The 20000-nt window shown below is 43.4% G+C and overlaps 3 protein-coding genes across 6 annotated transcripts in view; all 3 read right to left on the minus strand.

Moving 5' to 3' along the window:
* stap2a (signal transducing adaptor family member 2a) overlaps positions 1 to 3164 on the minus strand; it is an 11426-nt gene extending 8262 nt beyond the window's left edge. Inside the window, exons 1-4 of the mRNA XM_012831840.3 lie at positions 2665 to 3164; positions 1039 to 1110; positions 720 to 839; positions 348 to 404 (exon numbers count right to left, since the gene is read on the minus strand). Coding sequence (XP_012687294.1) covers positions 348 to 404; positions 720 to 839; positions 1039 to 1110; positions 2665 to 2766 — 351 coding nt within the window. The 5' untranslated portion in view covers positions 2767 to 3164. The remainder of the gene's footprint in view (positions 1 to 347; positions 405 to 719; positions 840 to 1038; positions 1111 to 2664) is intronic.
* A 1928-nt stretch (positions 3165 to 5092) lies between these two features.
* sh3gl1a (SH3-domain GRB2-like 1a) lies at positions 5093 to 17019 on the minus strand. Of its 3 annotated transcripts, none has more exons than XM_031560239.2 (10): positions 16205 to 17019; positions 13271 to 13339; positions 12877 to 12949; positions 12486 to 12629; positions 11837 to 11970; positions 11449 to 11607; positions 8987 to 9090; positions 8707 to 8837; positions 7968 to 8003; positions 5093 to 6003 (listed from the first exon to the last, which is right to left on the minus strand). In XM_031560239.2, the coding sequence occupies exons 1-10, from the start codon at positions 16247 to 16249 to the stop codon at positions 5810 to 5812; spliced, it is 1089 nt and encodes a 362-aa protein (XP_031416099.1). In that variant the 5' UTR covers positions 16250 to 17019; the 3' UTR covers positions 5093 to 5809. The 3 variants fall into 3 exon arrangements, with proteins under 3 accessions (XP_031416099.1, XP_012687217.2, XP_031416100.1); XM_012831763.3 differs by having other exon boundaries at positions 7968 to 8006; XM_031560240.2 differs by lacking the exon at positions 7968 to 8003.
* Positions 17020 to 17136: 117 nt separating this feature from the next.
* Positions 17137 to 20000, minus strand: part of rorcb (RAR-related orphan receptor C b) — a 13362-nt gene continuing 10498 nt past the window's right edge. For both annotated transcript variants that reach the window (XM_012831736.3, XM_012831735.3), the window contains one exon: positions 17137 to 19856. In XM_012831736.3, coding sequence (XP_012687190.2) covers positions 19695 to 19856 — 162 coding nt within the window. In that variant the 3' untranslated portion in view covers positions 17137 to 19694. The remainder of the gene's footprint in view (positions 19857 to 20000) is intronic.

Below are 20000 nucleotides of genomic sequence, written 5' to 3' on the forward strand. Positions count from 1 at the left end.
TACCATTTTCCTCAAACAGGAGTAGAAACAGATGGCAAGTTCATTGCTTGACCCTGAACGTCGTCAGAGAGGCTACTGCCTATGAAGCCCAACACCAAGCAAGATTAAGTGGATACAAAGTTAGGGTCTAACCAAGGCCAAATATTCTTTCAATTCTTTAAATGATAAGTTCGCTAAATGACTCAGTAGGTGAGTACTTATACATATACACTACTATATAAATACTTTTGTTCAGCTTTAGTTTTATATAAAAGTCTCAATCTTTAAAGTACTAAATGGAAAAGAAACTCTTTTGTAGCAACTGAAATATCTGAAGGTATTTGAAGGAAGCATTAGCATTTACTAACATCCACAACTGCGTAGAGGAAACCTTTCCAGAGTTCACGTGCTTCCAGATTAGGTGCCTGTGAGAGAGGATCGAAGGGGAAGACAAAAACAGAGAAAGAGATTAGGTAAGGATTACTACATGAAATAGAAATTGATGGGTTTCATGTGTAGACACAAAATTACACAAAAACCCAGGAGAGGGAGTAAAGAGAGTGGGTGGGAGAGAGAGAGAGAGAGAGACAGACAGACAGACAGACAGCAAGTGAGTGAGTGAGTGAGTGAGTGAGTGAGAGAGAGAGAGAGAGAGAGAGAGTGCCCCTTGGCATGATGCTATGTCTGCTGTCATCCCTGCACTGGAGTGCTGCATCCGACCCGATGGACCGGAGCCTTACTGTCAGTTTGGTCTCTCCATCCTTCAAGCGCAGACTGAGGCGGGCTGCCTCCAGGTTCCTGTCCCGACTGCAGTCATCCGCCAGTGAGATGAAGCCACTCAGGTCCAGCTTCTCCATATACTGCTCCACACAAAGAGACAGAAAGATTATTTTATAACTGTGTTTACAAATATAATCATAGATTACACATAAACATGAAAGGGTAACTGAAAACTGACCTTTCCAAGCAATAGAGCTGCAATACTGCTAAAATGATTGAGACAATGTTTAAACCCCTTACACCAATTAAGTCCTGTTTTGGACACCTTCTCTAACTCACATGTGTGTCCTTGGTGTTGTTGAAGAAATACAACGCATTTCCACATAGACATGTCCACAGCCGATGAGACACCTGCATGCCAACAAATTCAACAATAAGTCAGATTAACAATAAGCCTTCATCGACTGAAAGCTTTCATTCTTATTTTCAAGATTTAACTCAGCAGTCGAACTTGCATAATTACGAGACAGACCCTTTGATTCAGTGCAATAAAGCGTATAGCAGGATGCATAGCTAAGAAACTGGGAAATATATCACTCTAGCCTTGGGTTACTGAATTTTTTTTAAAATTGAGGCAAAAAAAAAAAAAAGAAAATCAACATGACAATAAGCAAATTAGCTTGTAGTGTCTCAATATACCCTCTTCATGTGATTTGTTTGAAACATAATATGTGCTGTTCACATAAAATAAAAGTATTAAATGTGTTTGGAGACAGCTGTGATATGTTGACTTCATCATTCCTATCCCACACCCCAAACTGACTAAATATAAGAGGAATGCCTCAGAAAAGCTGTGAATATCTAAAGCGAAGCATATTCCCTCACGACATCTCTGCATAAATCATCTCTTCCACACAGTCCCATCGTGTGCTCTGCAATCTGCGTCCCGTTCGCACAAAAGGCCCTAACAGCTCCCTCAGGGCCACACTGCGCGCTGAGCCACAGCTGTTCCCAATCCGACCCCGGCCCAACCTCCATACACACCCTGCACCTGAGCCCCCTCTGCCCCAGTTGTGTTTTTGTGCGAGTGTGTCGAGCTCTGTGAAATGGTTCTCCTTCACAAGCCTCACTCACTGTTGTGCTTGAGCAAAACGTGTTCAGTCTGTCAGATCAACGAGTGTCATGACACTGCGTGTAAGGTTAACAATTTCTACATTTACGAGGAAATAAAATGCGTTTGTTCCCTAAAAGCTTCAAAAGATCCCATGCGTAACGCAGTCCAACACACTTGAGTATGATCGCAGTGGTTCAGATGATCCAGGCACGTCAACCTTACGCCTCTCCTTGTAGCCGGCAGAATCGACACTGAATAGGGCGCTAAGACACAAATATACCCGAGGCATGTCAGAACAAATTCTCTCAGCAGTAGAGAATTTGGGCTACAATCCGCCCGATTGTTCCATTGACAAGGAGGCTAAGACAGTGGCAGCCTCTCACTGGCCAAGTCACTGAAATGGTCAGAAATGAAGAACAGCTGAGGCGAACATGACAGATTGCAATTCGACATCAATTAATTGCACCGATCTGACCATACAATTTCAATGTAGCCTATGAGTTATGCCGTACAATTACAAAGAGCAACTGAGTTCCAAAAATGAATTTTAATAGCAAGTGTCTCAGCTACTTTCAGAGACGAATGTTTTCTTTTTCTCCGTAAGAGAAAAGTATTTCATTGATGCAAGATGACCATCAGCACAGTAACAGCCAGGGACTTCATATGGCATTCATCTGGAACTAAACACTGGCAGCCGGTTTAAAACCCGCCTCGCCTATGCAGACAACTCACAGCAGGCTAGCCGAGGATGGTGTTCGGAACCATGTGGAATAAATGCTCAGCATACCAGGAGTATTATCTGTCTTTCGGGTCTATGCGGACGACACAGATGCACGAACGAAGTAACTCACCTTCTCTTTTGGTCCTCGTTTCTCGAGGTATCCCTCGTAGTAGCACGGCGGCAATTGCGCTCTGGATCCACCGGCTCGCTGCTTGACTGTAGCAGCCGCCATAAGTATCGCCAGCAACGGATTAACAGGACAAAGGGGCTGCTACAGAGATTGGGGAAATGACACGCCTTTTTCTGATGAGAGATCACCGGGGGTATCCGTGAACAGTCCTCCGAACGGTGTCCTACCCGCATCTGGGCATGGCGATATAGCAGGCGGCTTCAGCGCTAAGAGGGCAGCCTCTTCAATCTCATGCACAAACCAAAGGCACTCGAAACATACATTATCCATGGACCGCACCTTGTGCGTAGCCTCATGAATACCTGAAGGGTTTTTCGAATTATTTACCTACAGATGAAACAAAAAAAAAAATGATCCCACCCCTTGACTTCTGTTTAGTAAATGATTTCCATTCAGTGAATAAAATAAGTCCTGCATCAGAGACACATAGCCGGAAATGATTGAGTATGACAAGCACAGGTATGAACAAATGTGTCGATTCTGTGCAACAAGACCAACACATCAACCTACTGGCATCAGCCTAAACTTTACAAGCCTGAACTGCTTTCAAAAGAACTATGATTCATTTCAGGGAATTCAGTTTTGAACCAAAAGACGTAAACTGGTAGAAAACCAAGACATTTCAGCACATTTGTATTTATTTCATGATTCAATTAATAAAAACATTTCACAGAATGTACAAATATCTGTGCAACCAACACCGACCACAGCTATAGTGAAAATGAACATTAGAAACATGAATAACATTTTCAATTGAATATTTCAAATAATTCAATTCTAAATGGAATGCTCAGTACATATACAAAATGTGGTCGTTTTAAATATGGGTTATATCATTATGTGTGTTTTGAATAAGGATAGGAGTGTCCCCCACTGTAGTGTAATACCTATACAAACACCCATGGATCAGCATGCAAGTACCAGAGTAGGGTTTAGTGGAGCCATACATGGAACGCAGCATTGCAACAGAGGACTGGTTTTGGGTCTTTTCACATTAGAACACAAATCATCTGAAAGGCCTATGGTCAACCAAGGACCCTTTAAATGGACTCCTTTATGCTACAATTAAGAGTGGTGTGACCAATAACCAGATTAAGACCCGTAATCTGCACTATTATGCGTTTTAAAATGGCGTGGTTGAAAAGAATTGCACCATTGCTTAAACTGACCTTTACCAAAACGCCACGCAGAAACATGCAGGCAAGCTTCATTTGCGAGATGTAACACATATAAAAGACTAATATACACAAACAAACGCTTAGATGATATCGATGACTTCATTACGGAAATGTTTATACATATATAAAACATCTAAATATAAAAAAAAAACAGGGACATATGTAAACATTTAGGTTAGGTTAAGTGTGTCCCTATTGAGAAGGCAGGTGTTTGACTTGTGTCCAGAAATGACAAAAAAAAAAAACAGAGAGAGAGAGGGGGGGGGGGGGGGGGGGTAGTTTTGGTTTCCTGAAATTGGACTACCTTTCCATTTGTATTCACTAATATATTATTTGTGTGTTTATTATTATTATTACTTATTTTTATTATTTTCACAAGGCCATTGTTTTGGCAACACTGTCGTAGAGCTGGGCCAATGAAGCGTATTTGAACCCAAATCTAAGAGCCGGGTGGGGGAGTGGCCTGTACTCATCCTCATATTCCAGGGAGGATTTAAAGCAGAAGGGAGCTGACTGATGGCAGATGTGATTCATTCAAACAGCCCCACATCATAATGAGTCTCCAAGCTGCTCCTGCGTCCTCAATCCATCTCGGGGTCCATTTCCTGTCAGTCTTTTCTAAAAAAAAATGCTGATATGAGTCATTGGCTTTCTTAAATCATCTCCCTTTTCTTTTCTTTTGATTTATTCCCTTGCTTTTTTGTGTGCTTAGGTTTGGTGTGCCTCCTTGATCACAAGAGCAGAAAAATAAGAGAACGAGAGAGAGAGGACAGGAGAGAGAGAGAGAGACAGGAGAGAGAAAGCGAGAGAGTGAGAGAGACAGGAGAGAGAGAGAGGACAGGAGAGTGTTGAGCTACAGCAGCTGCTCTACTGTGACTCAGTACTGTGACTCAGCTTGCCTGTGTTCTGTGTTCTCCTCCTGTGTTCTGTGTTCTGTGTTCTGTGTTCTGTGTTCTGTGTTTTGATAGAGCTGGCCTCTGAGGCCCTGGCTGTGCAGGAGCAGGAACAGGAGCAGAAACAGGCCACACAGGGACAGTGGCTGTCACATTGCTTTAGATGCAGACAAACACCGCAGCACTCAGAGGGGCGCGAGTCACTCCGGGGGCCAATGACAGACATTCCCACCACTTCCTGTTTACTGAAAGGCTGTAATGCTGTTAAACTCAAGGCAACGGGGACACAAATGTAACCAGGTTTTCATAACCAATTTTTAAGTTTCAAAATTGTTATTATGTTCAAAAATACAACAACACACTACTCCATCTCTCTCCATAAGTTAAAACATTGGAAAACAGAACAACAACAGTACAACATCTGTAGCAACTGTACGGTGTACTGAGACACAGAGTAGAGTGGAGTGGTGTAAATGACTACAGACACTTGCTGTTTTGTTGTCTCTGCTGTACTTTTAAATATGACCACTAGAGGGAGGTGGTCATTTGCAAAAATGAGGATTTCTGATGAAAGGATGTGGTTGGTGTGACATATCCATTATAGAAGTGTTTTGAGAACCATTTTGAGACAGGAAATTAAGTTTGCTAAGCCAAACAAGAAATAAATAGCAGCCATGAAAGTAATCAATGTTAAAATATGGTGGTCAGTTGACATTTGGAAACGGAGTTTATATTTTTTTGTTAATTTTAACTTGCAATGATTAGCTTTGGTGCAAAATACACTCACCCCAAGTCCCTTAAACACCACAAGATTGTTTTTTAAAGCTTTTTTTCAACTAATGACACAGATATTCAGATTTATTTTGGTATTGTTATTTTTTTCTCTTCTTTGAGGTGGCAAAGTGCAGATATAACAGGATGTATCTTAGCATTCTGAAACTGGCCAAAGTGTTCAGTCACCTCTCACGCACCTCCACTCCTCCTCCTCCTCCTCCTCCTCCTCCCCTCTCTCCGTTAGTGTTGAAGAGGCACCACCACCTCCACATAGTTGCAGGGGAACAACCCCGACTGACCGCGCAGCGAGCCCTCAAACCAGTTCTCGTCGATGACAGTGGTCAGTGTGATGACGTCACCCTCTTGAAAGCCCAGCTCTCCGGCGTTCTCTGGCTCAAAGTCATACAGGGCCTTGCAGCACGCCTGCTCTGTGGCTATGGGAGACCAGGGGGAAGGAGAGAGAGAGAGAGAGCAGGACAGGATGGGAAGGAGGAGTGGGAGAGGGAGACAGAAAAAACACAATATGAATTGTTTGAAAGTGTTCAGATCATGGTAGGCGATGGAGCTTGAAGTCCTTTTTCCAAATAGGGTTGGTTAATGGAAAAAAAGATATAGTTTCAGATGTGCCCACACCAATGAAGTATTTTAGAACAGGGGTGCGCTGCTATAGGATGGAAACGGCTGTTAATAGGATGGAAACGGCTGGACAGGGAAGGGCTTTCTTGAAACTTTTTGTGTACACATCATTCGGTACTTCATGGAGACCAGAATTGAGCTGCTGTCGGTGGGGGGGGGGGGGGTCACCTGGATCGCTCTGGGTGCTTGTTTGCTCTTTTCACCGTTACGGGTCACCGGACAGCTAGCTCCGGCCAACGGCAGTGTGATGGGCAATGAGCATGACTATAAAGAGTTTACCCAGTCAAAACGCATGACTATAAAGAGTTTACCCAGTCAAAACGCATGACTATAAAGAGTTTACCCAGTCAAAACGGCTTTGTGAAGGACAGCTCAGTGACTGAAAGCACCCTCCAGCCAATCAACGCAGAGTTTGAAATGTCAGTCAGTCATGCTGCGATATGGCAAGTGACACACATATGCAGTCTTCATAGAGCCTGGTCTAAACGCAGTCCAGAGAGTGGGCAGTGGACGCAAACACACACATGCGTGCACACATACACACACAGGCACATACACATGCACACAAACACACACATGCGTGTGGACACACACACATATGTGGACACGCACATACACACACATGCTTGTGGACACGGACACGCACGCACACACATACACACACACACACACACTTACACACACACACACACACACACACACACACACACAGGTTTGCCGACTCCACTGTTTTATAATCTACTGTGAAGATGTTCAGATATGTGGATAATGTCTACAGTCTGGGTTTCACATTCCTGGAGCTCAAGTTTCTATTGGCCCAATGGAAAACTCACTTCAGAGATTGGACTTTTCTCTGCGAGCCTGATGTTTCCTCTCCTCTTTTTTCTTTTTCCTTCCATTTTCTTTTCCTGCAATTTGTCAAACTGTCTCCACCCTTCCCATGTGGAAAAGCTTTCACATATCTGAGACCTAGACCTTAAAAACATTAGGCCCTCATTCTCCACTCAGAAGAGCTAGTTCAAATCAACGTATAACTATATGGAGTATAAGAGACACAAAACTAGTAATAAGTGCCCTATCTTGATAACAACAAGAAACACAGATCCATCCCATCCACAGACCCAGAGGTGGAGATACTATTGGGTGTTTTGATGTCATGTGACCACCACAGCCCTCCTGAAGAGTCCCTCGGGTCCAGACAGCCAGGCCCCAGGGGGAGCCGGGTCAGATGGTTAGCACACCAGTGGAAGAACCAGAGAGGGGCCACCTATTCCCAGCAGCACGTGTGTGCCATTCTATTAACCTGTGTGTGTGTGTGTGTGTGTGTGTGTGTGTGTGTGTGTGTGTGTGTGTGTGTGTGTGTGTGTGTGTGTGTGTGAGAGAGAGAGAAATGTAACATTTTTGCAAGAACCTTTGTCATGCAATCAAATGAATGGTTGTCAGATATGAAAAGCTATCAGGCGGCTCTCTCTCACACACTCACACACACACACAATAGGCTTAGTAATCCTTTTCACCCCAGTACTGCATCAGATCTGAATCAGACAGGCAAGTGTAATTCTGCTTCATTCTAGAAGATAATCCAGCAATTTATCATCATGGAAACATGGTATTTCTTCCAGACAATTCATCAAATCTTTTATTTATAACATTAATTGACTGTAGATGATCAAGCCTGTGTCACTGCCTGTCTGATGAGGACCTGCTGTCACTTTGTCATCTTTATTGTGTCAGAGGGGGGAAGGGGGGACGGGGGACTCACAGCGCTGACGCAGGGAGCTTCTGTTGAAGGAAGGAGCTGCTATAAAGACATAGAAATACACTTCAAATGTGTGCTCAACCAAGAACACTAGCACTCAAGTTCACTCACGTCCTCCTGTTATAGATAAGGGATTCAAGGAGAGTTTCTTTTTATGGAGGCATACTGTAATGGAGAGGTTAACCCATGACAAGTCGATTTCTCTCCACAGGAAGACTTGTGTTGTTATAACACACGTAACCGCACTTGAATGAACAGAAACAGGGTGACCCCTCATACCCATGCTTCAACAGCTGTCAGCATGTCTGTTAAAATCAAATAAAGCCAACAAAAACACTACAACGACCACTTAAAGCAACATTGTGGAGGGTTTAAAATCATTTTCAGGTATGTTAATATCTTAAATGTTCACAGTTCCCCTTGACATCAAATTTGTTAATGACATTTTGGTCAGTGAGAAGTGAGAACTGGACCCTGGAAGTGCAACTGTGTAGATCTGTAACCTCACACACACACACACACACACACACACACACACACACACACACACACACACACACACACACACACACACACACACACACACACACACACACACACACACACACACACACACACACACACACAACAGTACTCATATTCTCCTTCGACTAGCACTGCACTGCCCGGTAGGCTGTGGCCTGTTGTTGGTGAATGGGCCTGAGAGAGATGTGTGAGAGGCCGTGGAGGGGAGGTGAGGTACCTGGAGAGTAAGACGGCGGTGCAGAGGATGGAGTGAAGCCGCCGCTGGAGTTCTCCTCATCGGAGTAGCTGTAGGCAGGCCTGGGCCGGGGGGCACGAGGCTGGCGCGGCTGGGACTGGGCCTCATTCACCCTGGGACGTGATGGAGGAAGGAGGGCACACATTACATGAAAGGGTAACTGGAGGTCAAGGCCTGAGATGGAGAACTAAAACAAAGTCCACAAGCACACAAGTGTGTGTGTGTGTGTGTGTGTGTGTAAGAGAGAGAGAGAGAGCGTTACCTTTCCGTCATCCTTCCAGCGAGTTCCTCCAGGACCTGAGAGGCTTGCCTGTGATACTGCAGCTGGGACTCCACCAGAGCTGCCAGCTGACTGACCTGTTCAGACTACACACGCACACACACACACACACACACACACACACACACACACACACACACACACACACACACACACACACACACACACACACACACACACACACACACACAAACACACACACAAACACACAAACACGGCTTTGATAATAGGCAATAGTGACTGTCGGACTCAATTTTGCACACACTACCCCTTGCCTACTCCACACATCAAACTGCTGGCCTGAGCGCTACAACAACACAATAGTTTAATCATATAGCAGATGAGGTCATGAAAACTCAGGAGTCCCTCATGTAAATACTCACTATGCTAACTAGTTCCCCTTAAACAGTTAACCAATAGTGCTACAGTTAACCAATAGTGCTACAGTTAACCAACAGTGTTACAGTTAACCAACAGTGTTACAGTTAACCAACAGTGTTACAGTTAACCAACAGTGTTACAGTTAACCAACAGCGCTACAGAGACCAACAGCGCTACAGAGACCAACAGTGTTACAGTTAACCAACAGTGTTACAGTTAACCAACAGCGCTACAGAGACCAACAGCGCTACAGAGACCAACAGTGTTACAGTTAACCAACAGTGTTACAGTTAACCAACAGCGCTACAGAGACCAACAGCGCTACAGAGACCAACAGTGTTACAGTTAACCAACAGTGTTACAGTTAACCAACAGTGTTACAGTTAACCAACAGTGCTACAGTTAACCAACAGTGCTACAGTTAACCAACAGCGCTACAGTTAACCAACAGCGCTACAGTTAACCAACAGCGCTACAGTTAACCAATAGTGTTACAGAGACCAACAGTTGAACTCTAGTGAGGCTGGCTGTCTGGATTCTCACTGATTGGACAGGTTACCACTATTCCAGCATCAGACTTGATTAAAAATCAAGGACCCTCTTCATCATTAATTAGGCCAACTTGCTCCAAAGTATACCAATTAACTAACCGAAACCAATTGATGTCCATTAAACCAGATGAGGAGGAAACTGACAAAAAAAGAAGCGAGAGAAAAATCCTTTCCCACTCATTGGACTGTGCAGAAGCATACTGATGATGATTCATTGTGCTTCTGGCCATCAAGCAACCTTGTGTTTCCAAAACATTCATCCGTGACGATGACACTGAGTCAGAGAGATGCTTTCATTACCTCAGCGACTGAAACAGTTTTCTGCCTTGAAGGATGCCCTTATCACAAACCCACTTTCCCCTGCAGGTCATTCAGCCACACAAACACAGATGCCTGCTTCTGCCCAGTCACAGTACTGAGATGGCCCAGTGATGGGGGGGGGGCCATGAGATAAGGTCCAATGAGGTGGTCCAATGAGATAAGGTCCAATGAGATAAGGTCCAATGAGATAAGGTCCAATGAGGTGGGACGTGAGGTGGGCCATGAGATAAGGTCCAATGAAGTGGTCCAATGAGATAAGGTCCAATGAAGTGGGGTTTCATCATGTTCATCAGGGTCTCCTCATCGGGTCAAATGACGCTGCTAGTTAATAACTTCCTCATTTTCAAAGCTACCACTTCTCCTCTGCTGTGTTTCTTTGAGATAAGCCTTGAAAACCACATCTAGATAATTTCTCTGGCCTTGTTCCGAATTTTCTCACGCAGATACTGTAATACTGTCCTGTTTATCTGTACAACCTGATGTTGAACTTAAGTAGACAGAATGGTCAGGGTTCAGAGTGTCTGAGCGTGCATTTAAACGCTCTCTGTTCTCGACTGCATTAGGATCCTTCAGTCTAAGAGTCTTTTTCCACAACAGGCTTGGCGGGAAAATAAAACAAAAACATAAAGCATCAACTTCCACACAATCTATGTAGCCATGCCATATTTCCAAACAGTTATCTGTGTGTGCAGTGTGTGTGTGTGTGTGCGTGTGTGTGTGTGCGTGTGTGCATGTGTGTGCATGTGCGTGTGCGGTGACACAGGTGTGTTCTTACATCAGTCTCCAGCAGGTTGTGCATGCGTGTGCATGTGTGTATGTGTGTGTGTGTGTGTGTGTGTGTGTGTGTGTGTGTGTGTGTGGACACAGGTGTGTTCTTACATCAGTCTCCAGCAGGTTGTGCATGCGTGTGTGTGTGTGTGTGTGTGTGTGTGTGTGTGTGGGTGCGTGTCCGTGTGTAGGTGTGGTGACACAGGTGTGTTCTTACATCAGTCTCCAGCAGGTTGTGCATGCGTGTGCATGTGTGTATGTGTGTGTGTGTGTGTGTGTGTGTGTGTGTGTGTGTGTGGACACAGGTGTGTTCTTACATCAGTCTCCAGCAGGTTGTGCATGCGTGTGTGTGTGTGTGCGTGCGTGCGTGTGTGTGTGGGTGCGTGTCCGTGTGTAGGTGCGGTGACACAGGTGTGGTCTTACATCAGTCTCCAGCAGGTTGTGCATGCTGCTCGCTGCTGCCTCGCGGGACTCCTCAAACTTCTCCATTGCCTGGCGGATCTCCTCATCAGGGATCTTCCCTTGGCGCTTCTTCTTGTAGTCATAGTCCAAGCGCCTGCTCTCCATCTTCTTCAGGTAATGCTGCCAGGATATGAGGGGGGGGGGGGGGCAGGGCCTTTATCTGCATGTCAAGCTGCAATCTTTACCCCATGCCAGTTTTGGAAAGGACCATTTCTGGGCAAATTGAAATTGTACCTGCATCTCTTTTTTTTTTTACATAACTTTTCCTACCTTAAGGTTTATCCCCAAACAACCCAACATAAGACAACCAAAAGTCAACCAAGTACAATGAATCAGCCCAACTCTGCACCTGAATGTCTTTCAGATCCTTGTCCACCAGGGTCTGGAAAGGGTCGATGAAGTTCTGCTTGACATCGATATCCAATGAGTCCTTCACTTCAGCCAATCTCCTCATCGACTCGCCAACCTCAAGGAGAGCCCCCCCTAAGATACACCCGTCAAGGAGGTTATGAAGCTTCACTTCCAACTAGTTTCAACTTGTAAGACACAGTTGAGACAATGCTGTGATACAAAGTACAGAACAAAAATGTGGGACACTGAAATGTTAGACGCAAACTGCAGCTGGTTGCAAGGGTACTGAAGTACATTTACACTTCCTTATTTAGCAGACACTTTCATCATCCAAAGCCATTTACAATTGAGGAACAACACTCAAGCTTCATTACAGTAGGAGACCTTGGAGTAGACACTAAGGACTAATTCTTTTCAATAAGAAAGTGCAAGGAGATCAGGTAAAGAAGTGCACAGTACTGCAGTGGTCAAGAAGGAGCATAAGCCTGCACTACAGGTGTCACATAGAAGTGAGGAGCTAAAGCACTGCCCTCCATCCAAGTCAAAAAGCAATCTTCAGGCTGGAACGGAGAAGAGAACTACTACATAGCTAATGTGTGCTATTGGGTGAGAGAACTGAGAAGAAAGTCTCTAAGTCTCTTTCTTACCAAAGTTGGTGCTGGGCCCCATCTCGTTCCCGTATTTCATCATACATTCTCCCAGAAGCCCCTCTGCCTGTGGGTAGCCTGTGCTGCGGGCCTGTCCCCGGATCTTTGACACAGAGCTCATCATGGAGAGCTTTGCACGGGATGCTGGGGCGCAAGACAATCAGAGTTAAGAGGATGTAAGAGACAGGATGGGAGAGAAGAGAAGAGAGGATGGGAGAGAAGAGGGGAGAGGATGGGAGAGAAGAGAATAGAGAAGAGAGGATGGGAGAGAAGAGAAGAGAAGAGGTAAGAGAGGATGGGAGAGGAGAGAGAAGAGAGGATGGGAGAGAAGAGAAGAGAAGAGGTAGGAGAAGAGAAGAGAGGAGAGTGCTGCTGCAGGAGTGCATCTCACCTGGATTAGGCTGGAGGAACTCTGAGGTTCTAGAGAGGACATCCACAATGGCTTTGCTTGTGAGGTCTGCCTTCTGTTTAATACACAAGGAGTTCTATTTTAAACCCAACCCCAAACGGCAGAGATTTCATTCTATTTGATTGGGTCCTGCAACAATGCCATGGGCTTACTGGTCAATACAGCTCTCCATGGCCACTCTCTTAGCTATTATATCAGATGAATTCATTTAAGCTCTGTGTGTCTTAACAGTATGTTAAACAATAACATGTTTAGAGAATGTTCCATATTGATTCTGTTTAGTGGCTAATTTGCTATGAATGGTATCAACACCTGGGAAAGCATCAAGACAGCAGGAGGAATGGTGCAGCCAACTCATCATGGGTCACCCACTCACCCTCTCAAGGTCTTTGAAGTCTTCATCGAGTTTGGTTCCTTCTGCACCCCCCACTTTCTCACTCACCTTCTACAGGAGTTCAGAGAGAGAGAGAGAGAAAGAAAGAAAGAAAGAAAGAGAGAAAAAAAAAAAAGAGAGAGAGAGTCACAGTGTCATTCAGAGTTTTGCCATTTTAATGGTTTTGTTTGCGAACCAACAAATAAAGAAAGTGTGTCTAGTGCACCGTAAAATGTGTTTACATTCACCAGTACTGCAACTATTAAAATGCACCCAGTCAGACCATGGAAATGCAGAAACTGAGAAAATGTTGCCATCTAAACCATAAAATGGTTGAACCTGATGAAAATGTTGCCATCTAAACCTTAAAATGTTGACATCTAAACCATAAAATGGTTGAACCTGATGAAAATGTTGCCATCTAAACCATAAAATGGTCGAACCTGATGAAAATGTTGCCATCTAAACCATAAAATGGTTGAACATGATGAATTCTATGATCAACATTCTTTGAGTAAGCCTGCGGTTGAAATCACTAGGCAATTTGTCTTGATCCAATATGGATTGGAATGAAAGGCAGCATGACAGTATGGTTGGGGGACCGGTTTAACCTTAATGCCTCATACCGCTTTCCGGTAAGTCCGGTAATGCCAGTAACAAATGGTAAACCTTTCTGATGCCTTCCCCTCACCTATCTCAGTGATTAGCATAACCGTGTCATGCATGTCATTTAAGCCTTCCTCAATGTGTCAACACAAATAGGTGAATTTACAAGAGGAATGATGATTAACTGAACACTTAAATAGTCTGTGATCCATTAAATCACGACAGACTTGACCTCTGTACACGAGTTTGATATTCTAAAAAGAAAAGATTGTACCTCATAATATTTTAACATTACAAACAGGTCAAACCGGTGTGGATTTGGCACTGATTCGTTTTCCAAGTGGCACTTTGAACAGTTCTGGTAGAGAAGTTGCAACAGTTCTGAAATGAGTAGCTCTCCTTTTCGTTTCCCAGACCTCATCAGAAAATTTTCCCTCAGATATGCAGAACTGACTTTCCCAGACTCTCTCTCTCTTCCCCTAACACACACACACACACACACACACACACACACACACACACACACACACACACACACACACACACACACACACACACACACACACACACACACACACACACACACACACACACACAGCACTTCCTCTCCACCAGGCTAGCCTAGTGACTGCACCCACTCTGTTCAATACGTGCAGCGTTTCTTTTTTTCTGTAAACATCTTCAAGCAACGAACTGACTGCAAGCCTTTTACAAAACTATCACAAGCGACCATAACCAGACATGAAAGTAGTGTTTACAAAGTAGCATTTTTCATTTATTTTCATTATCAGGAATTCCAGGCCCCCGCCCCCCCCCCCCCCCCCCCCCGAGAGAGAGACTGGTCTAATAACAAGGACCTAGGATGAATGAAATAAAATCATAATTGACATCATGCACCCTTTCTTCCTAACCTTTTCAGCATCTTTAAATCAAGGCTTTCTTCACAATGCACTAAAACTAAACTAAGAACTAAAACTACGTGCACTCGTAAAGCTAACTAACTATAATAATAATAATAATAATAATAATAATAATAAGAAGGAGCATGTTTATTTGCACAGCCAATCCACCAGAACCTGTTATGGCCTTCAGCCCCACATCCTGGACTCAATCTGGGGGAGTACACAGTTGCTCATGGGCACTTGACAGAAAGTTGACTCAAACACTGACTCCATTGTGCAACTCCTCGTAGTATAACTCAGCGCAGCTGTCCAGCAGACCCCGGCCAGTTAGGTGCAAATAGATCGCTTCACAAAAACAACTCAAAACCTGAAATTTCATATGGGCCTATGGTCTAGTAGTGTTTATACATTTCTTGTTTTAATTAGATTAATTTCTGTTTAAGGGTATGGTATGCATGACTGTTGGCTCTCTGTGTTGATGTAACCACCTCTAAACCTATCCCTACAGAAATGTGTCAAGAAAGAAAAAAGAGAGTGAGTGTGTGTGTATGAGAGAGAGAGAGAGAGAGAGAATGTTAAGTAATTCCTCTTCTCACCAGGCAGGTACTGCATTACAACGGAATCCAGTCTGACAGCTTTGACATTTTATTGTGTCATTCTTTAAAGCCGAAAGACCAACACCCAAGCAAGGAACGGAGGCCAGGGAGAGATAAAGCATTGGGCATACTCTATGTACCTTTGTTGTCTCAAAACAGGCCCCTATTGCATGACAAGAGCCAACACATCAACTCAAGAGTGCAAAATATCAGTTAGATGTGCACCTTGAATTTGTACCCTTTCAAACTCATGCTAAACGTCCGTAATGGATATGTGTTGATGTATACACGCAGTTCATTTACTAAGCTATATACAGGGACAAAACGAACAGCGTGTTATCAGAGCAAGTTATCGACAGATGAAAGGTTCAAATCACAGTGACATAAGTTACAGTATCATCATTAGATGCGCTGAGCGTCTAACGATAAGCTATATTTTCTGCCAAGAAGTTAAACAAACAAATAAATAAATAAATATACAGAAGTTGAAGGACGGACCAATCACGGGACTTAAGTTGAGTAGCCAGTGAGCCACCCTATCTATTTGATCGCAAAGCAGTTTTGCCTTATGTTATGCTTTGACCTTTTAACGTTTTTTTAAAACAATACAAAGTCTGCAGTTACCGTAACCGCACAAGTCTCGAACTGATTTTACGCTAGCATGATAGGTGATTGCTGATTTACCGCTAACTTACTTCCTAACTTGCTGATTCACTAACTTTATGTAAAAAAAGGATAAGGTGTGTTATACGTCTAAAGTTAAATGACAAGTTTACATACTCATTGCCTATGCTACTGTCGACAGTGTAACGTTGAGAACTTATTTTTCTCACCTGACTTGCTTTATAAAACTGTTTCTTCAAGCCAGCCACAGACATCTTCGCTAAAGTTGTTAAACTCCACTGTACGTGTTGCCAGATTACTTGTAGAAAGCCAAGTCCGTGCTTGCCAGGTCGACTGTTTTTCAACGTTCACAATTTCTTCGATAAATTTGACCACTTCTTCGCCGCATTTGATCTTCTCAACTTCAGCGCCAAGCAAATGAAGTTACGGTTCCGAGAGGAAAACAAAAAGACACTTCCGGGTCACTTAAATGAGTTTGTTTTTCGGAACACCTGAAACAAAGTCATGGGAAGAACTTCTGGGAATAAACACCATTTGAAGTGTTTGCTGTGAGTGTGCACGTAGATTGTAGTCTGCAGATATTGCCAGTATCGTTTCTGTTTAATCTGACTGTGAGGAGAGCTCTGTGAGTGGTAGCCTATGGGTAGGCTACACATTTTTCTGAATGTCAAGCAAGTTTAACGAAATAGTATACGGTTTATCTCTGGTAGTAAAAATGTCACGAAGGCTGTAAATCCTTTCGCAATACATACCCCTGACAGAACCTTTTCTTGCCATGGAAGATTACATCTTGCTGTCTTCTTTGCATTTTTAAATGCTAAAATTAACTGTGCAATTAAGTTTCTTTTACACCGAATGTCACCAATAGGCTAAAAGCGGCGGCCACAGAAGACAACTCCAAACAACAACAATAATAATAATGATCTATGCATATAGAAAGCCATAACAGCAGGCATACCACCAACGTAGCCAACTAAGGCTGCTAAAAACCTGATAAATCTGCATGGAATAAAAGAGGACAGAATTGCTACTTAATTTTTATTTTTTGCAAAAAGGATATAGATTTAGTCAGAGTAATAATAAAAATGATCTCACAACAAAAACCAACATTCACTTTCAAGAATAGAACATGTCATTCATCTTTATTCATTGATTTTTTAAATTTGTTTTAAAGTATCCTATGTCTTATACAATTCAGGCTCAAAGATCCTGTAATATATGCAGAAAAAAGAGGAAAGGTCTTTGACACTTTGTGATTGACATTCACAAAAAAAAAAATATATATATATCTATATCTAGCTACTGGACACAGTGATCAAGGATAAAGGGTCTCCTACTCGGTGCAAAGTGTGGAGTAGATACGTGAAGCCTGGTGGGACAGAGACCAGCTATCTCCCTGAGTGTCTACGTTTGGTTGATGCTTTATTTGATGCAGAATATTCACATTTCCAAAAAACTAAAAAAGAAGGTGCTCTATGGAGAAACTGAGGTGCCAGAAAGACTGTGCTGTGTTCTTACTCAGGCCGTCAGAGAGGAGGATCTTACAGCATGACAGCAAACTTCCAAGGCCCATGGCAGATTTGTTAGATGGATAATACAAAGTAATGGCAACTTCACTATCAGTATTTACAATCAGATTCAGGTACTTAGCATTCTGTTAGAGTTGCTTGTGAGAGTTTTTAATATCAATACTATCAAATTTCCCATGATGGAATATTTACCTTCTGTTGGACATAATACAGGAAACATAATGTATTACTGCACCAATACATCAGCATTAAAAGCTGTTCTGCCCTACTCCTATCCCCTATTAAAATAGTGCTGTTATGTGTTCCATAGAGCACTGCTGATAGAATTGCAAAGTCGGGGGGGGGGGGGTAGCTGAGATCTCTGTCAACTCTGAGTTGTGCTGAAGTACATGTCAAAGAACAACAGGACGGAAGGACAGGAAGTGGTCAAACAGGCTGAAGGAGAGAGGAGCCACAATTTACAAAATATTACATTGAAAATCTTTACACGGTGGTGTCCTGGCCAAGTCTGGTGGTGGGGACTGAACAGGAGTCTATTTGTGTCCTAACTCCTGCAGATCCAAGGTTAGTATAACATTGTTTTTGAAACCACAAACTAATACAAATGCTTCTTTTCCTAGCAGAGTTCCTCTTCCGCTCATATCATTTGAAGGTGTGACACCATGATTGTCCATCCAGGTCAGGCTGCCCTCCATTCTGCTTCAGATACAGTTCATGAGTCCACATATTGCCTCAGGCAGCACTGAACCCTTTGCCTTCATGTAAAAAAAAATGTCCTGCCCCAGACATCAAACTCCTTCTCCAGTTGGCCTTCTAAGTGACTCTGCTAGAGAATCTCTCTGGAAGGTTCTGGAGGGCGGAGTCTGCAAACTGTAGAGAGGAAAACCCTGAGAGCCAAGTTCAACATGGCGACAAAATCACAACTTTCCAAGAGGTCCTCCGAAGTCTCTTTGAACAGTTTCCTCAGAGAAATTCAGCTTCCTCCTTTTCCACATCTGTTGTTTGTTTGTCCTGTCATGCCTCATTTTTACATCATGTTTCCCTGGAACCTGAGGCCAACTGACAGGTGTACACCCTGTTTTTCGATCTCTCTCTCTCTCGATCACTATTTTGCCCAAATTACTCTTTCTTTCTCTCTCTCTTGCTCTCTCTCTCTCTCGGTTTCTCTTAATATATATTCATTTATATACATTCTTTAAAATAATCATTTATAAATGTATGTATAAATTAAACAAACATAGTTATTTCTCACTCTTTCTCTAAGTGGCATTTCGAGGGTAAAGGGATATGGGACTGAGGTTTTCCATTGCATTAAAAAAGAAGAAACACACAAACAAACAGCACCAAACACTGAATGAACAAGTGCCTGCACAAAAGTCTACATGAGTGAGTTAGAAGTGCTTTGAGCATGGGGGCACATGAGACTGACAATGTGTGTGTGTGTGTGTGTGTGTGTGTGTGTGTGTGTGTGTGTGTGAGAGAGATTGTCATATTTTCTGTTATTTTGTCGATCAGTGACACCCTGAGGTGTGCACCACCTCCCTCCGTTTGTCCGTTTTGTAACAAAGGGAATTCTACTGCTCTTGGTCCCTTAACACCGGTAACATTAGTAGGTTCCAGTGCCGCGTCCAGATGATTCAATGATTGTCTGGACTGCTAAAATAATCTGACCAACCGGGTTCATAGGGTTCAGGGTTCACAGGGCCAAACATAGAGTCTATACATTCGGTCTCTCTGTGGGAAAAGTGCTACTGCTTGGGGATTACATTCATGAGCAAACTGAGAGGGGGGAGAACTGAGGTCTGTCCCGCCAGGAGAGCTGGTCTCAGGTAGAAACAAGGGGTGGACTACACCATTCAAATGTCCAATGCCCTGTGTGTTCTGGGGGACTGTTAGACACATTGATGGATAAGGTGTTGGCCCCCTGTAACAGTGGTTGGTGCTGGAACAGACGGACAAGAGAGGCATGGAAAGAGGGGGTTCTTGACACTGAAGAAGTGCTGGATTGTCGCAGAACTGTTGCTGGTAAGCTGAGTTTCACTCAATTGAAAGTCTTTTTTTAGTTTTCGTTTTTACTTCCCCTATTCTCCAAACACTACCTCTCTGTCACACTCTGTCCTCCCTAACCCTCTCTTTTTCTTTTTTTCTCATTCTCTCTTTCTCTTTGTGTTTAGCTGTTGGTGGAATCAGGGAAGGTGATGTCACTGCCAAACACTTCTCGGTAGAGTGGAGGGAAGCTGTGGGCTGTGTCAGGGTGAAGCAGCCGGAAGAACTCCAGCTTGTCAATATGAAGATTACAGATGGACTTCATGTGGGGAAGCTTTGAAACCATCTGAAATACAGAGACGGAGAGAGAGATAGAGAGAGAGAGAGAGATTAATACATGTGAAATGATCACATCATATGCTGTCATGATATAAAAAAGACATTATAATATAGAAGTGGTTTGATTCAAGCAAGGCAAATGTTCATTTTC

The sequence above is a fragment of the Clupea harengus genome, chromosome 22, assembly GCF_900700415.2.
Source record: "Clupea harengus chromosome 22, Ch_v2.0.2, whole genome shotgun sequence".
NCBI lineage: Eukaryota > Metazoa > Chordata > Actinopteri > Clupeiformes > Clupeidae > Clupea > Clupea harengus.

Coding starts and splice junctions, on each gene's coding strand:
- sh3gl1a (XM_012831763.3), bottom strand. CDS start 16,249: ATGTCTGTGGCTGGCTTGAAGAAACAGTTTTATAAAGCAAGTCAG. Junction 13,340..16,204: donor AGTTTTATAAAGCAAGTCAG/GTGAGAAAAATA, acceptor GAACTCCTGTAG/AAGGTGAGTGAGAAAGTGGG. Junction 8,007..8,706: donor ACCGCCGTCTTACTCTCCAG/GTACCTCACCTC, acceptor ATGTCTTTATAG/CAGCTCCTTCCTTCAACAGA.